This window comes from Crotalus tigris, unplaced genomic scaffold, assembly GCF_016545835.1.
Source record: "Crotalus tigris isolate CLP2741 ecotype Arizona unplaced genomic scaffold, ASM1654583v1 scf7180000024337.5909745, whole genome shotgun sequence".
In the NCBI taxonomy this organism is placed as follows: domain Eukaryota; kingdom Metazoa; phylum Chordata; class Lepidosauria; order Squamata; family Viperidae; genus Crotalus; species Crotalus tigris.
This window is the reverse complement of record NW_024100507.1, coordinates 5,138,616-5,162,003: the sequence shown is the minus strand read 5'-3', so window position 1 is coordinate 5,162,003 and position 23,388 is coordinate 5,138,616. Positions and strand designations below refer to the sequence as shown.

Genomic DNA, 23,388 nt, shown 5'->3' with positions numbered 1-23,388 from the left:
TTATTTTCAAATATTGTTTGGAAACAACTGCAAAGACTAGGAGTCAACAAGATCATTAGAAACGTTGGCAAGAAAGACAAATGGGATCAAAATGTGAACACTGTAAATAAATTAAGATGAAACTAAAACTGGCAGGAAGGAAAAGAAAAACAGAGATATGGTTGAGCCAAAAAATGAAAAAATGGAATATTTGGATATTGGATATTTGAGCTGGAGGTTGACAAACCTAAAGATTTAGTGAGGAAATGGAAACCAATAAAAACACTACAACAAAGGACACATACTGTATAGGTCAGGGGTGTCAAACTGCTGGCCCGCGGGCCGGATACGTCATCCAGAAGCTGTGCCCATCCCATTGCCGGCAATGGCAACTGTCCCGATACGTGGCATCGCGAGTTTGACATGTCTGGCATATGTGTATCAAGGTTGAAAAAAAAATAAATAGAAATTAAGAATGAAGAGAGATGATGGTGAGGTGCAATTTAGAAAGAAAATAATAGTGTGGTGCTAGAGTTATTTTTAAATCCCAAAAGTCAATGCCCTCTTGATGCACTGTTGTTCTTACAGTTCCTCAGTTAGCATTTGATATCACATCTGAATGGTGAGATTGGAAAAGACTCCTGTACTCTATGAACAGGGTAACTGGAGTCTTGTGATATAATTTAAGATAAATGTGCAAGCCAACCAATGTATGTTTGTCACTGTTTTTCTTCCTTCCCATGATTTGATAGAAATATTATGATAATATGAGAAAAGAAAGAAATCATTCCTGTCAACAAATCTAATTAAGGATTCTTTTTTAATCCCAACTCACACAGACCTGCTGTTGCATCTTATTAATGTAAATGTTTTATTCTGAAAAAAAAAAAAAAACCCAACCTGTGAATAGTGAAAGCAACAGCGGATGCCCACAGTTCTTGTTACCATAGATAAGTGGGACTTCATTAATAAAGTGAGGGGCCTGTTATGTTTGCTTAACATCTAGATCTCAGATTAAAACTGCTGAAAAAGCAAAATGAGCTATTGTAAATCTCAGTCACATACTAATAAAAGTTGGTATTTATGTAAAGCTATCAATTACATAACATTTTAAAGATCTAAATAAACATGGGAGAGAAAGCCTATAGAGTTTGACCTCTGCATTTTTTTAAAAAAATGCTTTACCATTAATACCCATATTAGTTCTTCAGTGTGACAAAATAATATTTATTAAATTTGTTTATTGCCCATCTTACCACAAGGTGATTCTGGGCAGCTTACAACATTAAACACATTAACATTAAACTCACACGTTAAATATGTGTTTAGGTTCTCTCTTTATGTTCCATATATGTATGGAACACATGTACATATTGGGAAGTTATGGGGCTGTGGGCTGCTTTCTAGCTATTTACAGATCATCCTTGAAGTTACGGCTACTTCCCTACCACCCAAACTTTAGTTCCATGGTAAAAATCTGCTTCCCATGTAACAAATTCCAGTTTCAGTCCTTGGCATCTACAATCAGCATAGCTTTTTAATTCCATTATAACTCTGAACAGTCATTAATTGATCAGTCATAAATTGAGGATGACTTGTAATAAGCTTTGCTTCTTTATACAAATAACTAGAGTTATAGCATTCATTCATCTTAATTCATATAAACTAGTTTAAATGAGTAAAATCAAAATTTGTGCATTGGCCTGAATTTTTGTAAAGTCCCTTAGTGCAGGGGTCTCCAACCATTGCTCCATGGGCAAGTACCGGGCCGCAGCATGCCACCAACCGGTCCACACAAACAGCCCCATTCGTGAGATGCAGGCAGCACACAAAACCACACACACCCTGGTCCGCGGAAAAACCTCTCCACATAACCAGTCCTTGATGCCCAAAAGGTTGGGGACCTCTGCCTTAGTGATACTGTTAACAGGCTTCCTGGATTTCAAACTGTGCTGACTATAGATGCCAAGGACCGAGGCTGGAATCTTCTTACATAGGAAGCAGATGTTTATTGTGGAACTAGATTCTTCAGAATGCAGGAAATGTATCAATTTGTATCTATTTGGCTCAATCTTGCCAATGCAGCAACACCTCAATGCTTCTTCAAATCTGGAGATATACGCAACAGACATATTTTACCACTGAGTTAAAGAAAAGGTGGAATAAAACTCTTAACCTGCAGCATTTGGGCTAGGACAGAGGTAGGCAATCTTGGCTCTTTTATGACTCGTGGACTGGCTCAGGAATTCTGGGAGTTGACGTCCACGAGTTTGCATAAAAGAGCCAAGGTTGCCTACCCCTGGGCTAGGAGATTAAGCCAATTCTGCTGGTGACGTGATCATCTTGATTTGAAGTTGTTTTTAAGTTGGCATTATGAGTTATATTTTCTTGATGTTGGATTGTATGCTGCCTGGAGCCATTGTTGATAGATGGGGAGCTAAATAGGTCATTTAAATAAACTAATTTTAAAAATAAAATCTTTGCCGTATCATTTGGTTCAAAGCAAAACATGCTCATTTAAAGACAGAAACAATAGCAGGACAATGGATCTTTTAATGAACCTGGTATTAGATTCTTGAAATGAAAACTGTACCCAGTAAAGAGTCTGTGATGTTCTCAAGTTTCATCAGAAACATTCTGCTCAGCAAAACAGTTTTAAATGACGGCGAAACAGAAGACTGGGAAAACTTTCTAGTAAATGGTCTTGAGAATTTTCTTCATTGATATCTATAAATTAGGCACCAAGGAAGAAAATTCTCAAGGCCATTTAAATTAGGTTTTGTTAAAGAAAAGGGCATTCAATATATCAAAACCTATACTTGTTGATAAAAATTACAAGTAAAATGCTTGCAGATAGACACGGAAATAAAAAGAGTGTTCTATTCATTGAACATCTGGGGCAGCTGAAGAAATATTTGGAGTATCCTGTTCAATAGGCATGACACATATATTGATTTTCCCAAAGCTCAACTCTTTCAAAATATAAACCTTGCCTGGCTGGAAATAGGACTATTTGTGAAAGCAAGGCCAACTATTACATATATGATGAAATTCAAATCATTCCTAATCATACTAACTAAGGTAAAAGTATATACTTCTATCCTGATGAACGTCCAATTACAAATTGCACAACTAACACAGGGATTAGAGCCACCAAATTAGCTTTCAATGAATAGATTCTCACTTGATTTAAGAAAATTCTGAATATGCTATATCCTGTCCACACTTTGATCTTATTTAAACTGTTTCAACACAATGACCTCATTCCCTGAATTAGTAGAGATGGATCAGGGTTAGCAGACTGTATGAATTCCAAAAATAGATTAATTTCCCTAGTCAACTAACTAGCAAGATTACATTGGTCTCCAAACCAGCCCAAAGTAAATTTCCATAAGGTGACTGCTGACTTTGCCTCCTAGAGATGAACTCCTAAAAAGGTGAAGGATGAGCCTACAAACACGATTTCTCTTTGAATAATTCTATGACAGCCTTAAACTGCTGGTCTCCAACACTAAAACCATTTAGAAATGAAGCCAGATTTCAGTCTATTCTTCAGCTCTGGCAATAATGCTGATGAGCTGTCCTGTCTAAAGAGGGCTTACCAAGCACTCCAATTGGTAGATTCTCCCATGATTTACTTACCCATGCACCAATCACTTTCCTCTCAATCTTTGAGGACACCACATGTCCTCAAAGACCTCAAAGCCCTATGTAATAATAATAATAATAATAATAATAATAATAATAATAATAATAATAATAAGAAGAAGAAGAAGAAGAAGAAGAAGAAGAAGAAGAAGAAGAAGAAGAAGAAGAAAAAGAAAAAGAAAAAGAAGAAGAAAGGGACCTTGGAGGTCATCTAGTCCAATCCCCTGCTCAGGCAGGAAACCCTATACCATTTCGGACAAATGGCCGTCCAGTCTCTTCTTAAAAACTTTCAGTGTTGGAGCATTCACCGCTTCTGGAGGCAGGTTGTTCCACTGGTTAATTATTCTAACTGTCAGGAAGTTTCTCCTTAGTTCTAGGTTGCTTCTTGATTATTTTCCATCCGTTGTTTCTTGTCCTGCCTTCAGGTGCTTTGGAAAACAGCTTGACTCCTTCTTCTTTGTGGCAACACCTGAGATATTGGAATACTGCTATCATGTCACCCCTAGTCCTTCTTTTCATTAAACTAGACCAGTGGTGGCGAACCTATGGCACTCGTGCCAGAGGTAACACTCAGAGCCTTCTCTATGGGCACACGTGCCATGCCCCGGAGATGGCAACTGTCCCTCTTCAATCAGCCACCCTCTAACTTGCTGAGGTCCCACATGGCCAGATGCATCCCAGCATGGCTGGTTTCCCTCCCCCCTGTCCCATCCCTCCTGTCCTCGCATGTTCTCCTTTTTCCAGGCACGACTCACTGCATCTATGCTTCTATGAACTGCTGGCGGCGGGCTGCAGAGCCCCGGAGTGTGCCGGTCGAGGGGCCGGCAGGCTGTGGCTGCTGATGGACACCATTGGCCCCCATGCGCTCGCTGGCCTGTGTGCGAGGGCTGAAGGTGTCAGGCAGCAGCCGCCCCGGCCCCTGGCCTGCCTTGCCTTGCCTAACCCCACAGGACGAGCCTCCTGCCCACCGCCCCACCTGCCAGAGACCCCCTGGATCTCCCCCAACGCTGCCCGGCCCCCACAGGCATTCCTCCACACGAGCAACATCGAGGTGACCATGCCCAGCTTGGCCACACCCACCCAGTCTGCCATGACCACCACAGCCACACCCACCTAGTGGGCTACGCCCACCTGGCGATAAATAAGTGGTTTTGGGGTTGCAGTTTGGGCACTTGGTCTCTAAAAGGTTCGTCATCACTGAACTAGACATATCCAATTCCAGCAACTGTTCCTTTTATGTTTTAGCCTCCAGTCCCCTAATCATCTTTGTTGCTCTTCTCTGTACTCTTTCTAGAGTCTCAACATCTTTTTTACATCTTGGTGACCAAAACTGGATGCAGAATTCAGTGTGGCCTTACCAAGGCATTGTAAAGTGGTATTAATACTTCACGTGATGTTGATTCTATCCCTCTGTTAATGCAGCCTAGCACTGTATTGGCTTTTTTGGCAGCTGCAGCACACTGCTGGCTCATATGTGGTATATTCCCATCCATCAGTGGAGTCCTGAAAAATAAAGAGAGATTTACCATTCTTCTTGTTGCTTGATTTAGAAGGGAAAACTGATTTCTTGATAATTCCACCAATCTTGCCTGTTCTACAAGTGAACTGGGGGAAAACCTCAAAACACCTCTCAACTCACAGCTTTTCCAGAACTCCACTAGTGAGCTTGTAAAAAGTGTGGGGTCCAGATAGCCCATCACAAAAACGGCTACAAAGAGCAGTGTGAGGATCACACTGTATCAACAATATGGACTTTATACCATTGTACTTGCAAGTGACTATTGACTGGAGGGAAGAAGCACAGCACACAGTAAGTAACTGGCATAGGCCGATCACACAGAAGCAGAGAATTGCTTTTCATGTGGAACAAGAAAAAACAAGTGGAGATTGCTTTGTGTTATGAAGTATTTATTAAATTTTCCTGCATTCTGATCTTCAAGAGACAGTTGGGGGCCATCCTGGCACTAGGAAAAGCAGAATGTGCTCTGAAGAACTGTATGTGCTCGAACTTCATTGCTATTTTGTCTTCCAGTCTCTCCACTACTTTCCTCTGGCATTTTTCCTCCCTCTTTTCATTCAGACTTTGCAAAAAGAAAAAGGAAGTGGGCCAGGAAGTAATAGGCTTTTTTCACCAGCTGAGAAGTCTCTTTTAAAAAGGCACTGCACAATAACCCCAAGCGGTTCCCAATCCAAAATTCCTGAAACAGTAGGGTGAGTCCATTAACCGTCATCAGAGGGGATGGTTAGTTGTTCCTTTTAGGGCCATTAACTGGGGGGGGGGGGGAGAGACAATTAAAGGTTTCTTTTGCTTTAACACTAAACATATTTGATTGCATATGTACTTTTTTTCTTGCAGAAACGGATATATGCAAATAATAAGGCACATTTGTAATCATGACATTGCAAACTACGATGCAACGGAAAAAAGGACAGGGAAGATGCTCTTAACAAAATAAATCAGGATCAGTCTCGGAAAGGCCAGATACCATGGCCTCTCTAGGCCGCTGTCTTGGGTAAATACTTTGTCTCAACTCACCAGAGAAACCTTGAGATGTGACCTTGGAGCTCGATCATCCGGTCCTCGACCGGGATAACTGCTGTTTTAAAAGCCCATTTTAACGAACATTTCAAAAACACTGCTCGCAGTTTACCACCCGGGGACAAGTCGCATGCAAATGGCAACTACCCAGAAAGATATGCTTAGGCAGCTGCTATATCGTGGCCGCCATTCGCAAAAGGAGAAAAAGCCGTTCTCTTTGGAACGACTTAAGAGTCCGTTTCAGAAGCCCGGGAGAGGGGAAAAACAAAACAAAACACCACCCCTTTTCCTCAGAAACGTCTTCTTTGAAAGGGCGGTCGCTTTCAGATTGCCCTGATGTAACCCACCGGGCGAAACCTGAAAACTGCGCTCACGGGCTGGGCTTCTGAAGATGGATGAAATTACGCGCCTCTCGCCCTCATGCATAAAACATGGCGCCGGAGGCGGTAGAAGCTAGGCTCCCAGAGAGCAGAGCCAGGTAACCGGCACGGATCGCTCTTGAGTTTCCCTGGAGCTATCGGTGGCGAGCCGTGCGCTCCACCATATCCGAGGGGAAACTGGGGGCCAAAGCTTCTCGCTGGGCGCCGGCCTCTTCCTCCTCCTCCTCCTCCTCCGCACGTGCCTCCTCGCCGCGACTTCCGCGCGATTTTTGGCGCCGCCGGTTTAGTAGACCCTCCGCGCTTCTGCCCATGGAGCTCCGGCCAGGTCAACGCTGTCGCTGCCTTCTGAGGAACAGACTTCGGAGGCGCAGAACTGAACGCCGGCGTTTCTGCAGTAAGTGGCCCCTGAGGCGGGCATTTTGCTGCCTCTCGCAGAAGGCGGGAAATGGTTTTTCCTTTCCTCATAAGGCCAGTTGCGACCTTTTGGGAAAAGTGGTTTTCGCCCTCAGTCCGATTGTGAAGAGAAATGTAGCCCTGCCTTACACGGCCACCTAATTTTAAGCCATGTTAAGGCTCCTCAGAGCTTTAAAGTAATTTAAAAGAAGGGCGCAGCACAAAGGTGGAGGGATATTGGGTTCCTCCTCTGAAACAGATATGGCGCCCGTACCTCTAGGAGCCCTTCCTTCTGATTACTCTCCTGTGCTACTCGGCTGCTTATCTGTAAAGAGATAGTAAAGAGATGTGGCTTTGTGTCCAGCTTCCGTTCCCATGGCCTTCTTCTTTATTTGTAAAATTTATAAGCCGCCTATCTTACCTCATGGTAAGCTACCTCTTCGTTTTTCTCCTGTGGTTGAGAAGGGGATGCAGTGGTTGAAACTGGGGCTATTAGCTAATCTAATCTTTGGTAGAGAGAAGTTGTTGAGGCGGGCCTTAGGACAATTATCGATGCCATTGTTTCTGTGTGGAGAATTATGGGAGGTGAAGTCAACAGATTAAAGTTGCCAAGGTTGAGAAACACTGGTCTGTTCAACTGTCTATTGAGATTCTCAATCATCTAGGTTGTGGTTGTTCCAAAGGTGCTTTAATGAAGAAGGTTCTTGGATGAGGAGCAAAACATTTAAAAAAAAACCCAAGAAAGTCCAGTTGCCTTTTGGAAAAAGCACCTTTGGTCTATGCCAGGGATGGGCAACCTTGGTTCTTTGATGACTTGTGGACTTCAACTCTCAGAATTCCTGAGTCAGCATAGCTGGTTCAGGAATCTGGGTATTGAAGTCCACAAGTCATCAAAGAGCCAAGGTTGCCTACCCCTGGTCTATGCAATCTTAGCACTGTGATGGCACAACCTACTAACCTATAACTCCCACAATTCCTTGTCATTGGCCATGCTGACTGAATCTATGGAAAGAAAGCTGAACCCATTTGATACCAGCTATGCTTACACTGCAACTGTGGTTAGTCAGTACTGGCTTCTGAAAAATGTAGTGAACCAGTCCAGCAGCCAAAGATACCACATTGTGCTTGTACAACCTATTCAATCCAAAAAGTCAGGTTAACAAAGATGCATGATGCTCTTTTTATTATATGAGCTTTTTTTAAGTGTAGTGCCCTTTAAACCAGAGTAGCCATGAATTTAGGTGCATCACATTTATGTCTCACAACAGTCAAAAGTGTCTTGATATTTCAACTATGACAAGCTTTGCAAGCTCTGCTTATTGTAAATTTCAAATGCCAGCTGCTTTGAGTTTATATGCTAGTAAACTAGGACTTTGAGTAAAGAGCCCAAGAAAAAGGCAGTAAGTTGGCAATGCATGCTAGTTAACTATCATTGTTGACTTAGATGTATTGGGTAAACATAGGCAAAATATTGGAGGCAGCAGCCAATCCTTGTGGCTGTGATATTTCTTTAATCACTGGTAATTTCCCCTTGGGCAATGCAATAGTTAAGAATAATTTGCTGCACTACTTACAGAAGAAAAGTTGGATTCATACATGGCACTAAGCAATGAAGTTGTTGATAATGCCACACTAAACTATTTACAAATCATATTGTTTATATCTGCATGATTTGATTTTATAATTTAATATAAATATCTGGAATTACACAATTTATTGAACTATATATTCATCATGTGGTCTGGGTTCATATCGCAAACAGGGTTGCGTGCTTAGCCCCTACCTGTACTCATTGTACACATATGATTGTGTAACATCCGACCTATCCACTGCGATCATCAAGTTCGCAGATGACACGACCGTGGTGGGTCTCATTACAGGTGGAGAAGAGACAGCGTATAGGGGGGAGGTACAAAAACTATCCTCATAGTGCCTAGAGAACAACCTGCACCTGAACATTGGCAAGACGAAGGAGATGGTGCTAGACTTCCGGAGGAAAAGAGAGCAACCTGCCCCACTTTACATCGGAGGGGACTGTGTGGAGAGAGTTTCCTCCTTCAAATTCCTGGGAGTCTACCTCTGTGAAGATCTTGCCTGGAAAACTAATACAGCCCAGATGGCCAGAAAGGCCCAACAGAGACTCCACTTCTTCAGGGTTTTGCGGAAGAACAGGGTAGAACGAAGACTCATTACCTTCTTCTACCGGTCTACTACTGAAAACGTTCTCACATATTGTATTGTGGTTTGGTATGCTGGCCTTACAGCCGCGGACAGGAAAGTATTGCAGAGAGTGGTGAGCACGGCACAAGACATTGTGAGTTGTTCCCTGACTCCACTGGATGACATCGCCAGGGCCCGTTGCCTTGGCAGAGTGAGGAAACTTCTCAGGGATGACTCACACCCTGGTTGGTACCTTTTTACTCTCTTACCATCGGGTAGGAGATACAGAAACATAGCCAGCTGTACCAACAGGCTGAAGAACAGCTTTTATCCATAGGGTGTCAGGCTTCTGAACGGGACATAACTTTATAACTTTATGCATGACAGACTCGTGAGGCCGGCGTGATGTGCAATTAGTTCACAGGGTGAAATAAGTTGGGTTGTAGTCACCGTGAGTTTGCGGTGAGGGGGGGGGTACAGAGGGAGGCTCAGCCAATTTCACTGTATACATGTTATACTTTGATAATAAAGGTATTATTATTATTAATAATAATAATACTTTGATAATAAAGTGTTTATTATTAGTAGTATTATTAGTATTAATAGTTGGCTAGTTTTGATTGCATGAGACATCAAACCTTAGTCTAATGAATAAGTTTCAGCTGCATGAGAGGTACATTAGACACTATTTCTTGTAGCTGATCTCTGCCCTTAGTTTGCTCATCTGCATAGTCTCTTTGGTTGCTATATTACTATATGGTATGATGTAGCATTATGTATAATAGAAGTGATTAGAATAAATGGTTTACCCAAATCAGATAATTTAACCCATTAGATTAAAGATCAATAGGAGTTACACACAATTTGAAAGATTGGTTATACTGGAGTCTCATTTATTTTTCTCTGGTCAGAAAACCAGTTGTACAGAAATTGTTATTGGGCACTGATCAAAAAGGAGTGTACACAATAGTATTTCTTGGAAAGTGAAGTGGTCCACATCTCACAATGTTTTAGTTTGCTAAGATGGACAACTGAAATAAAAAATGGTTTTAGATTATAATTAGGGTACTTTACATGTAAATAGTTTAAAGGCAAGTATTGTGTTTTTAGTTTATTGGGGGGGCATAATTCCAGATGTCATCAGAATTTAGACTAATGGCTAGCTTATGTTAAGCATTCATTAATCTCCATAGAAAATAGTACAAAGTACAGTAGAGATAAAAAAAGAAAATAGGAAGCCTTTTGTAAGACAATCTTCTCTGTGTTTTGCTTTTTATTTTCTCCTCAAGGACATGTGAGACTAGAGGCATCAAAAAAGGGCTTAGGAAAATATCAGTTTGCTCCCTCCCCCCATAGAGGCTGCCTGTGCACCTGTTTTTTTTTAAAGAAAAGTGGGGAGCAACAGGGTTTATAAATTACTTTTTTAGCAAGCAGATGATGCAGGGCAATGACGTTACATGAGGGGGCATGCTAGATTTTCAGCCTCTTTACAGAGCTTTTAAAGTGGATTAATATTATTTTAAAATAGGATTAGATTTATTAGAGGCTTAATGCAACAGCTTCTTTTAGATTCCTGCTGAAAATTGGAATCTTACAGTCTCAATTTGTGATGAAATATTAGTTTTGCTGAATTTTGGCAGTGCAGTCTTGGAAGCCTTGCATGGACCAAGAGTAGAAAGCTATTTAATGTACCATATATGCAGGTTGTCTTTGCTTACTAATAGTATTTGGGACTGGGAATTCTGTCATTAAGTGACACTGTTATAAGGCATGGTGTCACATGACCATGTTGATGTACAATGGCAGTTCTGGCAGTTCCAGTTGCCATCATTAGGTGAATTCTGCAGAACTTTAGCATCTGGTGGTCATGTGATCACTGTGTGCAATCTCCTACCAGTTTCCCCATTGACTTTGCTTGTTGAAAACCAGCAGTGAAGGTCACAAATGGCATGGGATACTGCAACGTTATGATTGTGGTCCGTTTGCCAAAGTGATGCTATGGTGGCTGCATTTATGAGGATCCATTGTAGGTCCCCTTGTTCAGCACCATTGTAACTGTGAACAGTCACTGAACGAGTGGACATTAAGTAAGGATTACCTGTAATATATAGATGACCTATTTTGTTTCCTATGGCAAAGGAGAATATGCAGATAGGTTGAAAATGCATTTTAATATAAAAGGTTAACTTTTAGAATAGTTAAAGACTGATTCTCAGTCTTCATGCAAAATTAGTTAATGAGACAAGTTTTCATTAAAGAGAGGTTGTGCTTAGAATAGCAGAATTTATGTCATGAACATTTGGTTTATCATAGAACTATAGAAATTAATACATAAAAGCTAACAAGAGAAACATTTAATGTGAGAGCTGTACTGTTCATCTGTAAGAGGACAATGACACAAGAAGTGGACTACCTGATCTCAATTCTGACCTGGAACAAAAAAAGAACTAAGGTATTACAAGAAACATATTATTACTTCCCATAACATAGGCAGGTTCAACAGTTACAGTAATGAATACCAACTTCCTCCCAATATTTACTTCAAATGAATGGTAGATTAAAGAAATGTTATAGAACAGTTCAATGGTAGAGGATATTTGTGGTTGCAGAAGATTCCAGACTTAATCCTTGTTATTGCAGAAAATATTGGCATCTACCTATTTATGTGTGATTAAATACAGTGTTGAAAAGACTTTGGGATCTTGCAAACCTTGGCTATAATAATAGAATATTGCAAGTCTTGATTGTGCCTATAGCAAATCCCCCTTTTATACATTAGTGAATGAGGGAGGTATCTGCCTGAGTCAATTCTGAATGTTATTGGTTTGTTGTGAACTTAAAATATTTTTCATCCCTCATTGTTCTAGCAACAATCCTGCATATCTCCGTCAAGGTCAACTCCCTTACTATCTATAAAGTTAGGAAGCAGAATCCAGTTAGTTTCCATCAATAGAAGATGACCTGCCCACAAACTCTGCAGAGTTTCAGTTTTGAAAACGGAAAAACTGCCTTTGAAGTTATTCTAAAAACACCACTTATTTGCCAAATATAGATGACAGTGGGAGATCAGGAAGGTGGGGAGATTTTTTGGAGCAAAGACCCAACACTGAGGTGCCTTCTGTTCCATTATAGTTTTTTCTACAGAAACATTCCATTCTTAACAAAGCTACTTATATTCATTGACAGGCTTTGTTCTGGATTGCCATGTACCTCAAAGGATTGCATATGCTAGTTGCTATGGTAGCTCAGTCTAACTGTTCTCACCAATCCTTGGGTGGCTAATAGGATGAATGCGTGTGTATCTAAAAAGAAACTCATTTGCAAAAGCAGCCACACAATAACTTTCTTCCACCAACATAGCTTAAGCTTCTCTAAAAGAATATTCATTTAATAGACATGTAGGGGAAATATATGGACAAATGTTGCAAGCTAAATTATAGTAGAATCTTTTCAATATCTTTCTCTTCCCATAGCAGCTTGCCTTTTTTCAATTGCTTGTTCTTTTTTATTTCTCATACACCTGCCTATATGCCGGGTAAGGCAGATACATATTTTTCAAACATGTTGCTCCCCTGATGTTTTTCTAATTGTAGTGCTGAGTCAGAGAAAGAAAATAGGGAATGAGAAAAGTTCAATTGTTCAATTGAGAGAGAAAGAAGGCGGGGCGGAGGGAGGTTATTGTATAAGACTTTGACACTGTTGTGCTTATTTCCAGCCTTGGAAGGGATCAGAGCTGGAATTCCAAAAAGAAGGTAAGGCCTGGGCTGAACAGCAAGCAGAATATATATTTTGTTTTAATCCATAATATATTCTCTCACTAATCTTGAAGTTAGCAGGAAGAAGCTTGGAGGGATAGGCCCAAAGGTGGTGCCAGAGGACCACTATTTAGCATTTGTTCAACTATATGGAATATTTTGCTTTTGTTTTCATTTTCCTTCTTGGACTTTCACTGTATTTAAAATTTTTGGTCTGCTGGCTTGAAATACTTGGAAAATCATTTTGTTGGCATATTTTCTAATCTGAACCTGTTAAGACTTATTGGAGAAATGAAACTGTTTTGTAAATTTACTGTACTATAATCGCTTCCAATATTCACTTCAAAGGAACTGCAGGATATAATAAGTTTAAAGAAATCTTATTATAGAACAGCTCAGTGGTAGAGGATATAATTTGCATGCAAGAGATTCCAGATTTGATCTTTGGTACCTCTGGATTTTCAGCCATTTTATGACTGGAAAAGGTTTGCCATGCTTGAAATGCTAAAGATGCTTTCTCTATTTTGGTACCCTTTCAATGTATTGCATCTAAATATTCCCAGAGATCTATGGTTTTCAGTGTTCATATTTAGATTCACACATTGATCCAAATCACAAATGATCAAACTGCATTACAAGTTAGCATTTATTTGTTAAAATTTGTTTGCCACTTATTTCCCTATAGGGCTATGCTAGGTGGCATACATAATGGACGAGACATCTGATTGGGTACCTTCCTCTCTTTCCATTATTAAATTTGGTATGAAGTGAGGTGACCAAAGAAACTGGCTATTGTGGTAAAATAGCATCTAACTCTTCAGAGAAGCAAACAGGGCATTATTATAGTATTGGTATCAAATGAAAACAAGATGAACTAGAGATACAAAACAGTATTTGAATTTGGATCTAGAGGCATTGCATAGGAATGTTGTAGATGAGATGAGAAGATAGGAAAAGAAAATGTATCAAACTCTGGGAATAATTTTTGAATTCAAAAATTTGGTGGTATTTAAATACTTGTACCTTAGTTTAAATTGTTTGTGTTATCAAATTTTAGTATGTATATGTGTGTGTTTGTAGGAGTGTGTGTATGATGTATACACATACATAGTAAATGAAATAGAAATTACAGTTAGTAATTTTTCTTAATGCATCTGTATATTAATAAAGCTTGTCCCTTAAAATTAATTTATAAATTAAAGTATCTGACTAATACGGAATGCTAGATTTTCACAGTATTTCTAAATTCTAGGCAGATATTTTAAATTCACCTGTGAATAAAGCCTCAGCTCAAAGTGAAAAAAAATATTGATAATTCATTATCATATAATCTCAAATAAAAACAGTAGATCATACGTTGCTCTCTAAACCTGTCAGCTAGATATAGTCTGGCCTTTCTTGTTGTTGAAAAATTCTGTCATAAAAGTTTATGTAAAGTAGTCGATATACATAAATATATACGTATAAAACCATCTCTAATTTTATAGTTATATAGCTGTAAAAAGCAGTGGCACAAGTTTTATTGATATGCATATTATATAATAAGCATTGAAACATCTATAAAAGGATGACTGAATATGCAGTACATATATCAGATGTTTAGATATATTAAGCAGAGATTAATAACAAAGTTGTCAATTGAATTAAAATTCTAAAAGGACAATCCTTTGCCCAGCTTATCTGTAACAATAAGCATCTGGATAATGTGTACATATCCTATAATTCAACCATAAACATCAGTGCAAAAGTAATTCAGTTTGAAATAAGATACAACATCATCCAATAGTCTCACAAAGACCATGATAAGTTTATTGACAGTCTTCTCCCCGTATTAATGATGTGCAGAAGGAGGTCAGGGATCATATGATAGAATAACCTATAACAATTATATGCTGGCACACAGAGCCCAGAGATACAAAAGTAGTATGTACCTATGATGCATCAACCTTGAAATTCACATATTCTGAGGCTTTATACAAATCAACTGAGTGTTTTAGAATAAAAATAATCTTGCAGAGAGGCAATTTTAATTTTCTTAAAATGTATGTGGCACTTTACAAGGAATGGATTTAGGTTTCTCTAGTCAAGAACATGGATAAAGAACTTTGTTGTTTCTGGATATTTGAGGCTATAGATTTTTACTTTTATTCGCCACTGACTGCAGGATAGAGCTGAACATATTTGATAACCACCATTTGCCTATTTCAAGTTTATAGAACAGAGGCAATTACAGGAGGGAAAAGGGGGAGATGCAAGCTTGCTGTAGTTATCTGTGGTCAACATTGTAGTGGGGACAGATATGTCCTTCACCTTGTTCTTGTTTGGTGGGCCATCAGGTTTCCTTTTAGAAGCAGGCATGGGAAGAGTGATGAATGAATAGTTCTCAACAACCTCAGTAGATGATACTCAAATCTTAGATGCTCTGAGTTGAATGAGTGAGTGACTGAGAGGTAATGCTATCCCTCAGAAAGTGGTCCAGTTTCCACACTGTCCATTTCCTCCACTACTAAACTTGATATCTGCATTCTGGATATTCTTCATCTGTGGTAAATGGGGGGGCATAGTGACTGAGCAGTTAAGATGCTGGATTTGTGGACCAGAATGTTAGCAATTCAAGACACAGCACCATGAGATGGGATGAGTCCTGTTCTTTCCCCAGCTCTTATCCACCTAGCAGTTTGCATTGTAAGATGATGAAGTGAGTATTATCATCATTATCATTATCATCCTGGATAAAATTAGTCATAGAAAAGTCACATGTGCAAATGCATTGTGATTTTAAATAGATTGTACTATTAACATACCGGTAATAGTACTAGTTTCTGTCACACTGTTAGATTTCTTTGGAGCCAGTGTGATTTCTTATATAAATTATTGCATTAAATAAGATGTGAAGTATGAATGAAATATTAACCTGATTTTTAAAAATCTATATTCTTTATCAAGTGGCAGACTGCCAAAAATTGATTTCCTTCTATCTATCCATTATAAAAGATGCAAAAACTAAAAAAGAAGAGATAGAGCAGACATGTCAAACACAAGGCCTGGGGGCCAGATGCGGTCTGCGAAGTGGTTTCATGTGGCCCGCGAAGCCATCCTGGAAATAGTGAGGGAACGACCCCCTCTGCCTTGGCCCTGGCCCAGGCTGGCCGGGAGCCAATGTACAATTTTGTGGTGGCCATCTATGCTGAAACGCATTCAATCTTAGCTCCACAAGGCCGTCTGGAAACAGCGAGGAACCAGTCCCTGCTGCGTCAGTCATGCCCCCTGGGTGCATGCTGGGGAGGTGTCACCCTTTGTGAGGAATGAAGAAATGCATCGTCGCCTGGAAGTGGCCAGCAAATGGCCCTCGCCTACTTCACATATCCGGCTTGATGGACTCTGGGGGAGGGGTTCGGCAGGCAGCGGGGCGCTCTCCTCATAGCACCAAGAGGCTGAGCTGGGCGGCGCAAATCCAAAAAGAAGCCCGAGGCCACCCAACTCCCAGCCTGCCCGGTTTCGGCAGACAGCGGGGCACTCTCCTCACAGCGCCAAGAGCTGAGCTGGGGGGGGGCGCGAATCTGATGAGAAGTGCAATGCTGCCTAGCCCCCAGTCTGCCCAGTTTCAGCAGGCAGCAAAGTGCAAAGCTGATGAGCTTTGCATTGCCCAGCTCAACCTCTCGGCGCTGTGAGGAGAGCACCCTGCTGCCTGCCGAAACCGGGCTGGCTGGGGGCCGGGTGGCATTGCGCAGGTAATGTTGACTCTCATGCTGCTCATGGCATCCCCTCTCCCAGAGCCCACCAAGCCAGATATGTGAAGTAGGTGAGGGCCATGTGCTGGCTATTTCCAGGTGATGGTGCATTTCTTAATTCCTCACGAAGGGTGATACCTCCCCAGCTGCGTTTCTTGCCTGCTTTTCTCCCTCATCTCAAATATTTTCCCACCATTCTGTACTTAGGAAGGAAGGAAAGAAGGAGAGGGAGAGGGTCTGAGGGAAGTCCTGCCCTGCTGCCCTTTCACCATCCCCTTGCCCCCTCCTCCTGGCCTACCCTGGGGGTGTCCCATCCTATTGCTAAGGAAGCTTTGGATACAAAGCCGGGTCTACTCCCAGTAGGCCACACCCACCCGCCCCCCCAAGGGCAACCACAATGTTGATGCGGCCCTCAATGAAATTGAGTTTGACACCCCTGGGATAGAGTAATGATGGTTCGCTGTAACCCTTGTTCACGAATTTTTAACACACCTAGTGCAGCTGCCCTTTCTCCTTAGCGTTTTACACATAATTGTACTCTGAAATTAAGTGTCCTCAACATTTCCTTTTCATTAGTTTAATAAAAGAAATAAGGAAAAAACACAAAATAGGGCAGAGTGAGGAGGACTAAAGCATACTTGCTCTAAGGGTACCTTTGCATATTTTTTGCATAGTTTCAGTAATAGTTCTGCAACAATTAATCTCATATTGTTATGTATGTTCAGCAACGGAGTCAAATATAAAAATGGCATGTTTGTAATCACAACAAACATGGTGATGATGATTCACAATAGATCAGGGAAATTTACATACATATTGGAAACTTAAATCGATGCATTTACTTTTTTCTTTTTTTTTCTCTTTTTGCCTTTTTGGAGTAAAGTAAGTTTAAGAGAATTTTATGCTTCTGAATTTTACTTATTTATTAAACTTGTATATTGCCCATCTTGCCAGAGGTAACTAGGTGGCTTACTGACATCCAATTAAAATGTACTATAAAACATTAAAACAATAAATAAGGATCATAAACTTTAAAATTCAATTAAAATAAAATTAACCAGGTGGAGAGGGAGGTAGCAACGTATGTACTCCAGAAGGAGGTGGGCTGTTACCTACTCCATTAAGCACCTCCAAAGTGCCACACCCCCATTGTATCAATGTATCTTAAGGAATTAGATTACATTCTTATCGTTAGATTACTAGATTGCATTCTTATCCCTCTCCTATTGACTAACTACCTTATTTACTGAGTCCATAATTGGTGGATGGCTTGTAGCCATGTCACTTGTGGAAGCAGTCACCAGGTGTATTTGTAACTAACCTGTGGGTTGGTGATAAATATGCCAGATGAACATACCCACTGACTGACATTTCCTTTCCTAAGTTAGTTATAACTGGATTACAGAATGAAATGAACATGCTGGTAGAATTTCAGTGCTGAAAACATGTAAAATAAAACGGTATGAACTTAAAAGATCTCAAAGTAGCAAGTACTGACAGATAATCCTGGCAAGATGATGTCTGTTGGATCATAAAGAGTCAGAAATCGACAGTTGTGATGAAAATGGGTGAGTTGTTCCTGGTACTTGGGAGAAGATTTGAGAAAGACCAATCCACTTGACACTTAATATGGGGTACATGCTTACTATGGGGAACATCAGCAGTAGTGAGCTGAACATGAGAATGAGTCCAAAGAGGAATACGTGTGAGAATATATTCACCTGATGATTCTTCTCCCAATACTAACAATAGCAAGATTTTATAAACCTTTGAGAAATGCATTAAGTTTTTGAAAATAATTAAAGGAGTCTCAGATTAGAGCCCCACTTTTATTCTTAAGTGCTCCACAGGAGTATCCTGTAGAACAGTGGTTCTCAACCTGTGGGTCGGGACCCCATTTGAGGTCGAACGACCATTTCACGGGGGGTCGCCAAACAAAGCTGTCTGCCATTTTTTCCCCCTTTTCTTTGGCCACGCCCCTGGCACCCGGTGATGTATAAGTGGTTGGGGGTCACCACAACATGGGGAACTATATTATGGGGTCGCGGCATTAGAAAGGTTGAGAACCACTGCTGTAGAAGAACAAGAATTTTCTTAAGAAAATTATTCTGAGCTATTTCTAAGTGAGTAATCATTTGTTATTTCATACTCAGCCCCTTGCTTCATACAGAAGCTGTGTGATACTCTGAAATCATTTAAAAGTGGGAGACTATTAACTCATACCTTTCAGTAAAAAAAAGAAAGAAGAATGACCCCATTAATGAACCTGTATTAAGATATGCTTTCCAAGCTAAAGACTCCTAGAATGAAACATCAGGTATTTAGAAATCGCTATCATTAGAGATCCTTTGTTTTTCATTTCACAGTAATTAGGTGTCAATCTAACCAGCATTCTTCTGATCTCAACACAATATAGGAATATCATGTCATTGGGAAATGTTACTGTGTGAACCAAGTTGACATACGGAGGAAGCAGTTTAACCAGCGGTGAGTTTCAGTCCCCAAAGTAAACAAAAACCGTCTGTGGTTTGCCTGTTTGATATAATATCTGTAAAGACAGTTGATCCAGATAGAAATCGTTATGATGCTAAGCATTTAGAAATGTTTTTGCTTTATAATATATTTATAAAAGCAAGACATAGTGAAAGATGTTTTGGTTGTTTACATTTAACATTTCCTAGTGAAAATATATTGTGTATACTAAATCTGGGTCATCTTAATTAGTTCCCTTTGTTATTTCAGCTCTAGTTGCTATTACAAACAAATTAATCAAATTTCTTTGGTGAAATGAATATTGATAAAAATGCATTGTGATAGTTCCCTTCAGCAGCAGAAGAGATTTCTAGTTAGAAAAGCCAGAGATTCTTCTCTTTCTGTCTTGGATAATTTATTGGGGAAATGAATGTTTTGCCTGGAAAATATATTTTACACAATTCTGTGTTTTTTACTGAACCAATTAGCTTTAATAGTTAAGGCATTGGGCTGGAATCCTAGTCCCACCTTAGGCACCAAGCCAGCTGGGTAACTTTGGGCAGCCATTCTCTCTCAGACATAGAGAGAGACCACTTCTGAAAAACCTTTCCAAAACAATTTTAGGGATTAATCATTCTAGGCAGTCACCCCAGTCAGCATGGACTTGAAGACACAAACCCCCTAGGTGTTTCATACTAATAACTTATTGTTATTTATACTAGTTAAATTACCACATTACAATATTTTTGCACTAACAATAGTTAACAGTTTTATTTTCTGCTTCAAGGTAAATTGTCAATTACAGAATTTGGAATTTGCTGCAGTGTATAATATTTTTGCACTAACAATAGTTAACAGTTTTATTTTCTGCTTCAAGGTAAATTGTCAATTACAGAATTTGGAATTTGCTGCAGTGTATATTTCTAAAAGAATCTGTTGTATTTTTTGGAGTATGTGTGTATATATGTGTGTGTGTGTGTGTGTGTATAATATATAATATATATATTATACAGTGAATATCTGAAGTTGATATTTCCATTTTTTTCAAGGGTAGAAATACCTTACATTCCAAGTTGATGGTTTGACATTTCAGCTTCCATTCTTATAAACCTTTGGCAGTTTTTAGCTGTGCTATATACAGCATATGTGTGGGAGCCTAAGAGTTTCAGATTCCTGAGGGCAAAAGTTGCTATCCTGTAGTTTCACGTCAGCTTTTGTTCTTCATGTATGATTTATGATTTATATCTATAAATATTTTATATAAATAGAATAAAACTAGTATATTTTAAATTTTTCAGTTGAAGATCCTTATTCTCGTGGTTTTATTTCTTCTTTTAACAAATTTGAAAAAGTCAAAAAATACCAAACAGAAGTCAGTATGTGCATTATTGATTAGAAAAAAAAACCTTAGATTGTGTTAATCAAGTCAAAGTATGCAGTGTGCTCAGAAAAATGGGAATCCTGAAGTTTGATCATGTGATGGGGAACTGCAATGGCTGGAACTTCAAGGATGGGTCATAACTGTCATTTCAGTGCCACTATAACTTGGAACAATCACTGATCAAATGATAATTAAGCAGAGTATTTGTATAAACCCATTGGAAAAGACCCTGATGTTGGGAAAGAGTGAAGGCAAAAGGAGAAGGGGATGGCAGAGGATGAGATGGTTAGATAGTGTCGTTGACACAATGAACATGAATTTGGTCAAACTCTAGGAAACGAGGGCCTAATGTGCTATGATCCATGTGGTCACAAAGAGTTGGACATGAGTTAGTGACTGAACAACAACAATCTTATAGTTAGGTTTAGTCCAACACATTGATAAAATTTATGTTGTCTAATCAGAGTCTATATGTCCTATATATAGTTATATTGCCCCAATCTTTGCCAATAAGGTGTTAACTTTTTGTCTACTTGTTTCTCCTAGACATGAATTATTACATTCCTTGAATCTGGCTGTTTTTAACTCTACTGAAAACATTTTAAGTAAATTGAATCAATGTATAATTATTGTCTGAATAAAGTATATTTGTCAGTTTTACAGACCAAAATATTTCATAAGAAAAATTAGGTACTGTTTATGTTTCAAACCCCTCCTCCTCCTATCTTATATATGTGTGTTCTAAAAACAGATAAAATAGCTAGAGCAGTGGTTCTCAACCTGTGGGTCAGGACCCCATTTGGGGTCGAACAACCATTTCACGGGGGTCACCAAACAACGCAGTCCGCATTTTTTTCCCCTTTTCCTTAGCTGTGCTACTCCCTTTTATTCTATTGGCTTTTGAAAGCCAATAGAATAGACTCTCTTGAATAGAGTCTAATTCTATTGGCTTTCAAAAGCCAATAGGAATTGTCCAGGCTGTCTCTGTCCTGCTGAGCCCGCCAAAAGTCCCCATTCTGGAAACGGTGCTGCACCAGTTGAGTAGTCCTCGACTTACGACCGGTTGAGTAGTCCTTGACTTACGACCGGTTGGGGGTGGCGGCATTAAAAAGGTTGAGAACCACTGGGCTAGAGGATTTTTACAATAAACTGTGAATAGAATATTCTCCAGCACAGGAGATGGAAAATCCACCAATGGGTTTGCTCTGTCTTCCTGCTCTTGAGACCAAGTCAGCCAAACTTATCACACCCCCTATTGCTAGGAGAACCCAGTCTTGACTTGGTCTCCAGCTCTGAGAGACGTGACAGGTTTGACTCTCAAAGTTTGCAAGTAGTGAGTCTATCCCATTAATGGATTTTTTATTTCCTCACCTCCAAAACTATCTCAGCAGCGCTGGGAACAGCGCTGCTCCAGATAGTTTGTTGGTAATTCCCTTCTCATAGCCCCAGGGCTCTGGGGACTGATGCCGAGGCTTCGGCCTTCATCTCTTCCCCCCTTTAGCTGTCATTTGTCATTCGCCCTTCAGTGCTGACATCAGCGCTGCAGCTCGGATCGCTGAGGCTTCAGCCTTTTGTCTTTAATTCCCTCTTCCTAAGTGGCTTCAGTGCTGGGCTCAGCACTTTGGCCCTAATCTTTCCTCGGCTTCCCTGGAGAGATACACGAGGCCCTTGGCCTCCGGTTCATTGCTTCTCGTTCGTCACGACCGCCATTTTGGCTGCCGCAAACGGGCTGAACTATCGCTGGATTCCCAGAGGGGAACGGAGGCTCCTCGTCCAGCCGTTTCTTCAGTTGCCAGTGAGGAAATAGGCCTCGCATCAGCGCCAAACACCTTCATTCCCTTTCTCGCAATTGCAATCCATCCGTGAAGATCGCGTTTCGCCTTGGGCGGATGCCATTTTGAGTGCACCCGTCCTCGCCTAAAGGAACGTCGGGCCTTTTCTTATATCAAAAGCCACCCCTTTGTCACGGCCGCAACCGCTAACAGCCTTACCGGCCCCTTCTTCCCTGACCGCTTCAACGCTCGAAACTCGCATAGGCATCATTAACCTCACAGCCACCATTTTAGCTGTCGTTTGCAGGCTGGGCGGCCACCATTTTGTACACGTGGCAGACGCTTGCACGAAGGTGCTCTGGGTTGTAGTTCAGGCCGGCAGTGGGCCACTCTGCGCTCAAACAACTTGGGCCTCTCTGGTGCAAATAATTTCCTTGACCTGGCCACCAAAAAAACATTTCAGCGGGCTGCGCTCCAGTTGGCTGTCACGGCCTCTGCCACAGATTGACCCGTCCGGCGAGCATACTGATCTCTCCCTCGTTGCCTCCAAGTCATCAAGGAGGCACCGAGTTACCGGTCAGGTGGCCAGGGGAGCAGCGCACCTTCCCCGCTCCAGCTGCTTTAGCCAACCCGCCAAATGATCCCCTGCTAGAGCTCCCTCTCAGTACTTCCTGAGATAGCTCCCTTCAGGATGGAGGACTTCACGGTGCCTGAATGTATGACCAACACCTCCCCATCCTCTGGCCAGGAAAGGCACAAATCCTCCAAATAGGAGGCGGCAGGCAGGATCAAGGCCAAGGCAAAGGCCATTTCCAGGAAGCCCTCAAAATTGGCGGAGAAATAGGCGAGCAGGAGGCACCAGGCTCTGGAAAAGGAGTTCTCTAGAGTGCAGAGACAAGCCAGGGCAGAAGTGGAACAGGCAGGGGCCCCGGACTTTGACCTTCCGCTGGGGCCTTCGACCTCTACTCAGAGGGTATGGTCCCTGCAGGACCATCCCAGTTCACACACCCCTCCCCCAGGGCAGGTCATGACATCACCACCGCACATCCGGGACCAGAGGCCACTTTTATCCCCATGGCTGCCGGGCTCAGGGGGATTGACCCCGCAGGCACCCCCCTGATGATTACCTGGAAGCTCTGATCTCTCGGGCGGTTGACTGGGCACTTGCCACAAGGTCC

The 23,388-nt window shown here is 41.0% G+C and overlaps 1 protein-coding gene across 5 annotated transcripts in view; it reads left to right on the top strand.

The window, feature by feature from the left end:
- The first annotated feature begins 6,347 nt into the window (after positions 1-6,347).
- The window catches only part of RIPOR2 (RHO family interacting cell polarization regulator 2), a 100,026-nt gene continuing 82,985 nt past the window's right edge, over positions 6,348-23,388 (top strand). Inside the window, exons 1-3 of one of the 5 annotated variants that reach the window (XM_039325487.1) lie at positions 12,481-12,634; positions 12,815-12,851; positions 19,002-19,072. Coding sequence is in view for 1 of the 5 variants with exons in the window: in XM_039325482.1 (XP_039181416.1) it covers positions 6,856-6,940 (85 nt within the window). In the remaining 4 variants the exon portion in view is untranslated. Of the gene's footprint in view, positions 6,941-12,480; positions 12,635-12,814; positions 12,852-19,001; positions 19,073-23,388 lie in introns of those variants that run through there. The other 4 variants (XM_039325489.1, XR_005554522.1, XM_039325491.1 and 1 more) reach the window with 4 other exon arrangements.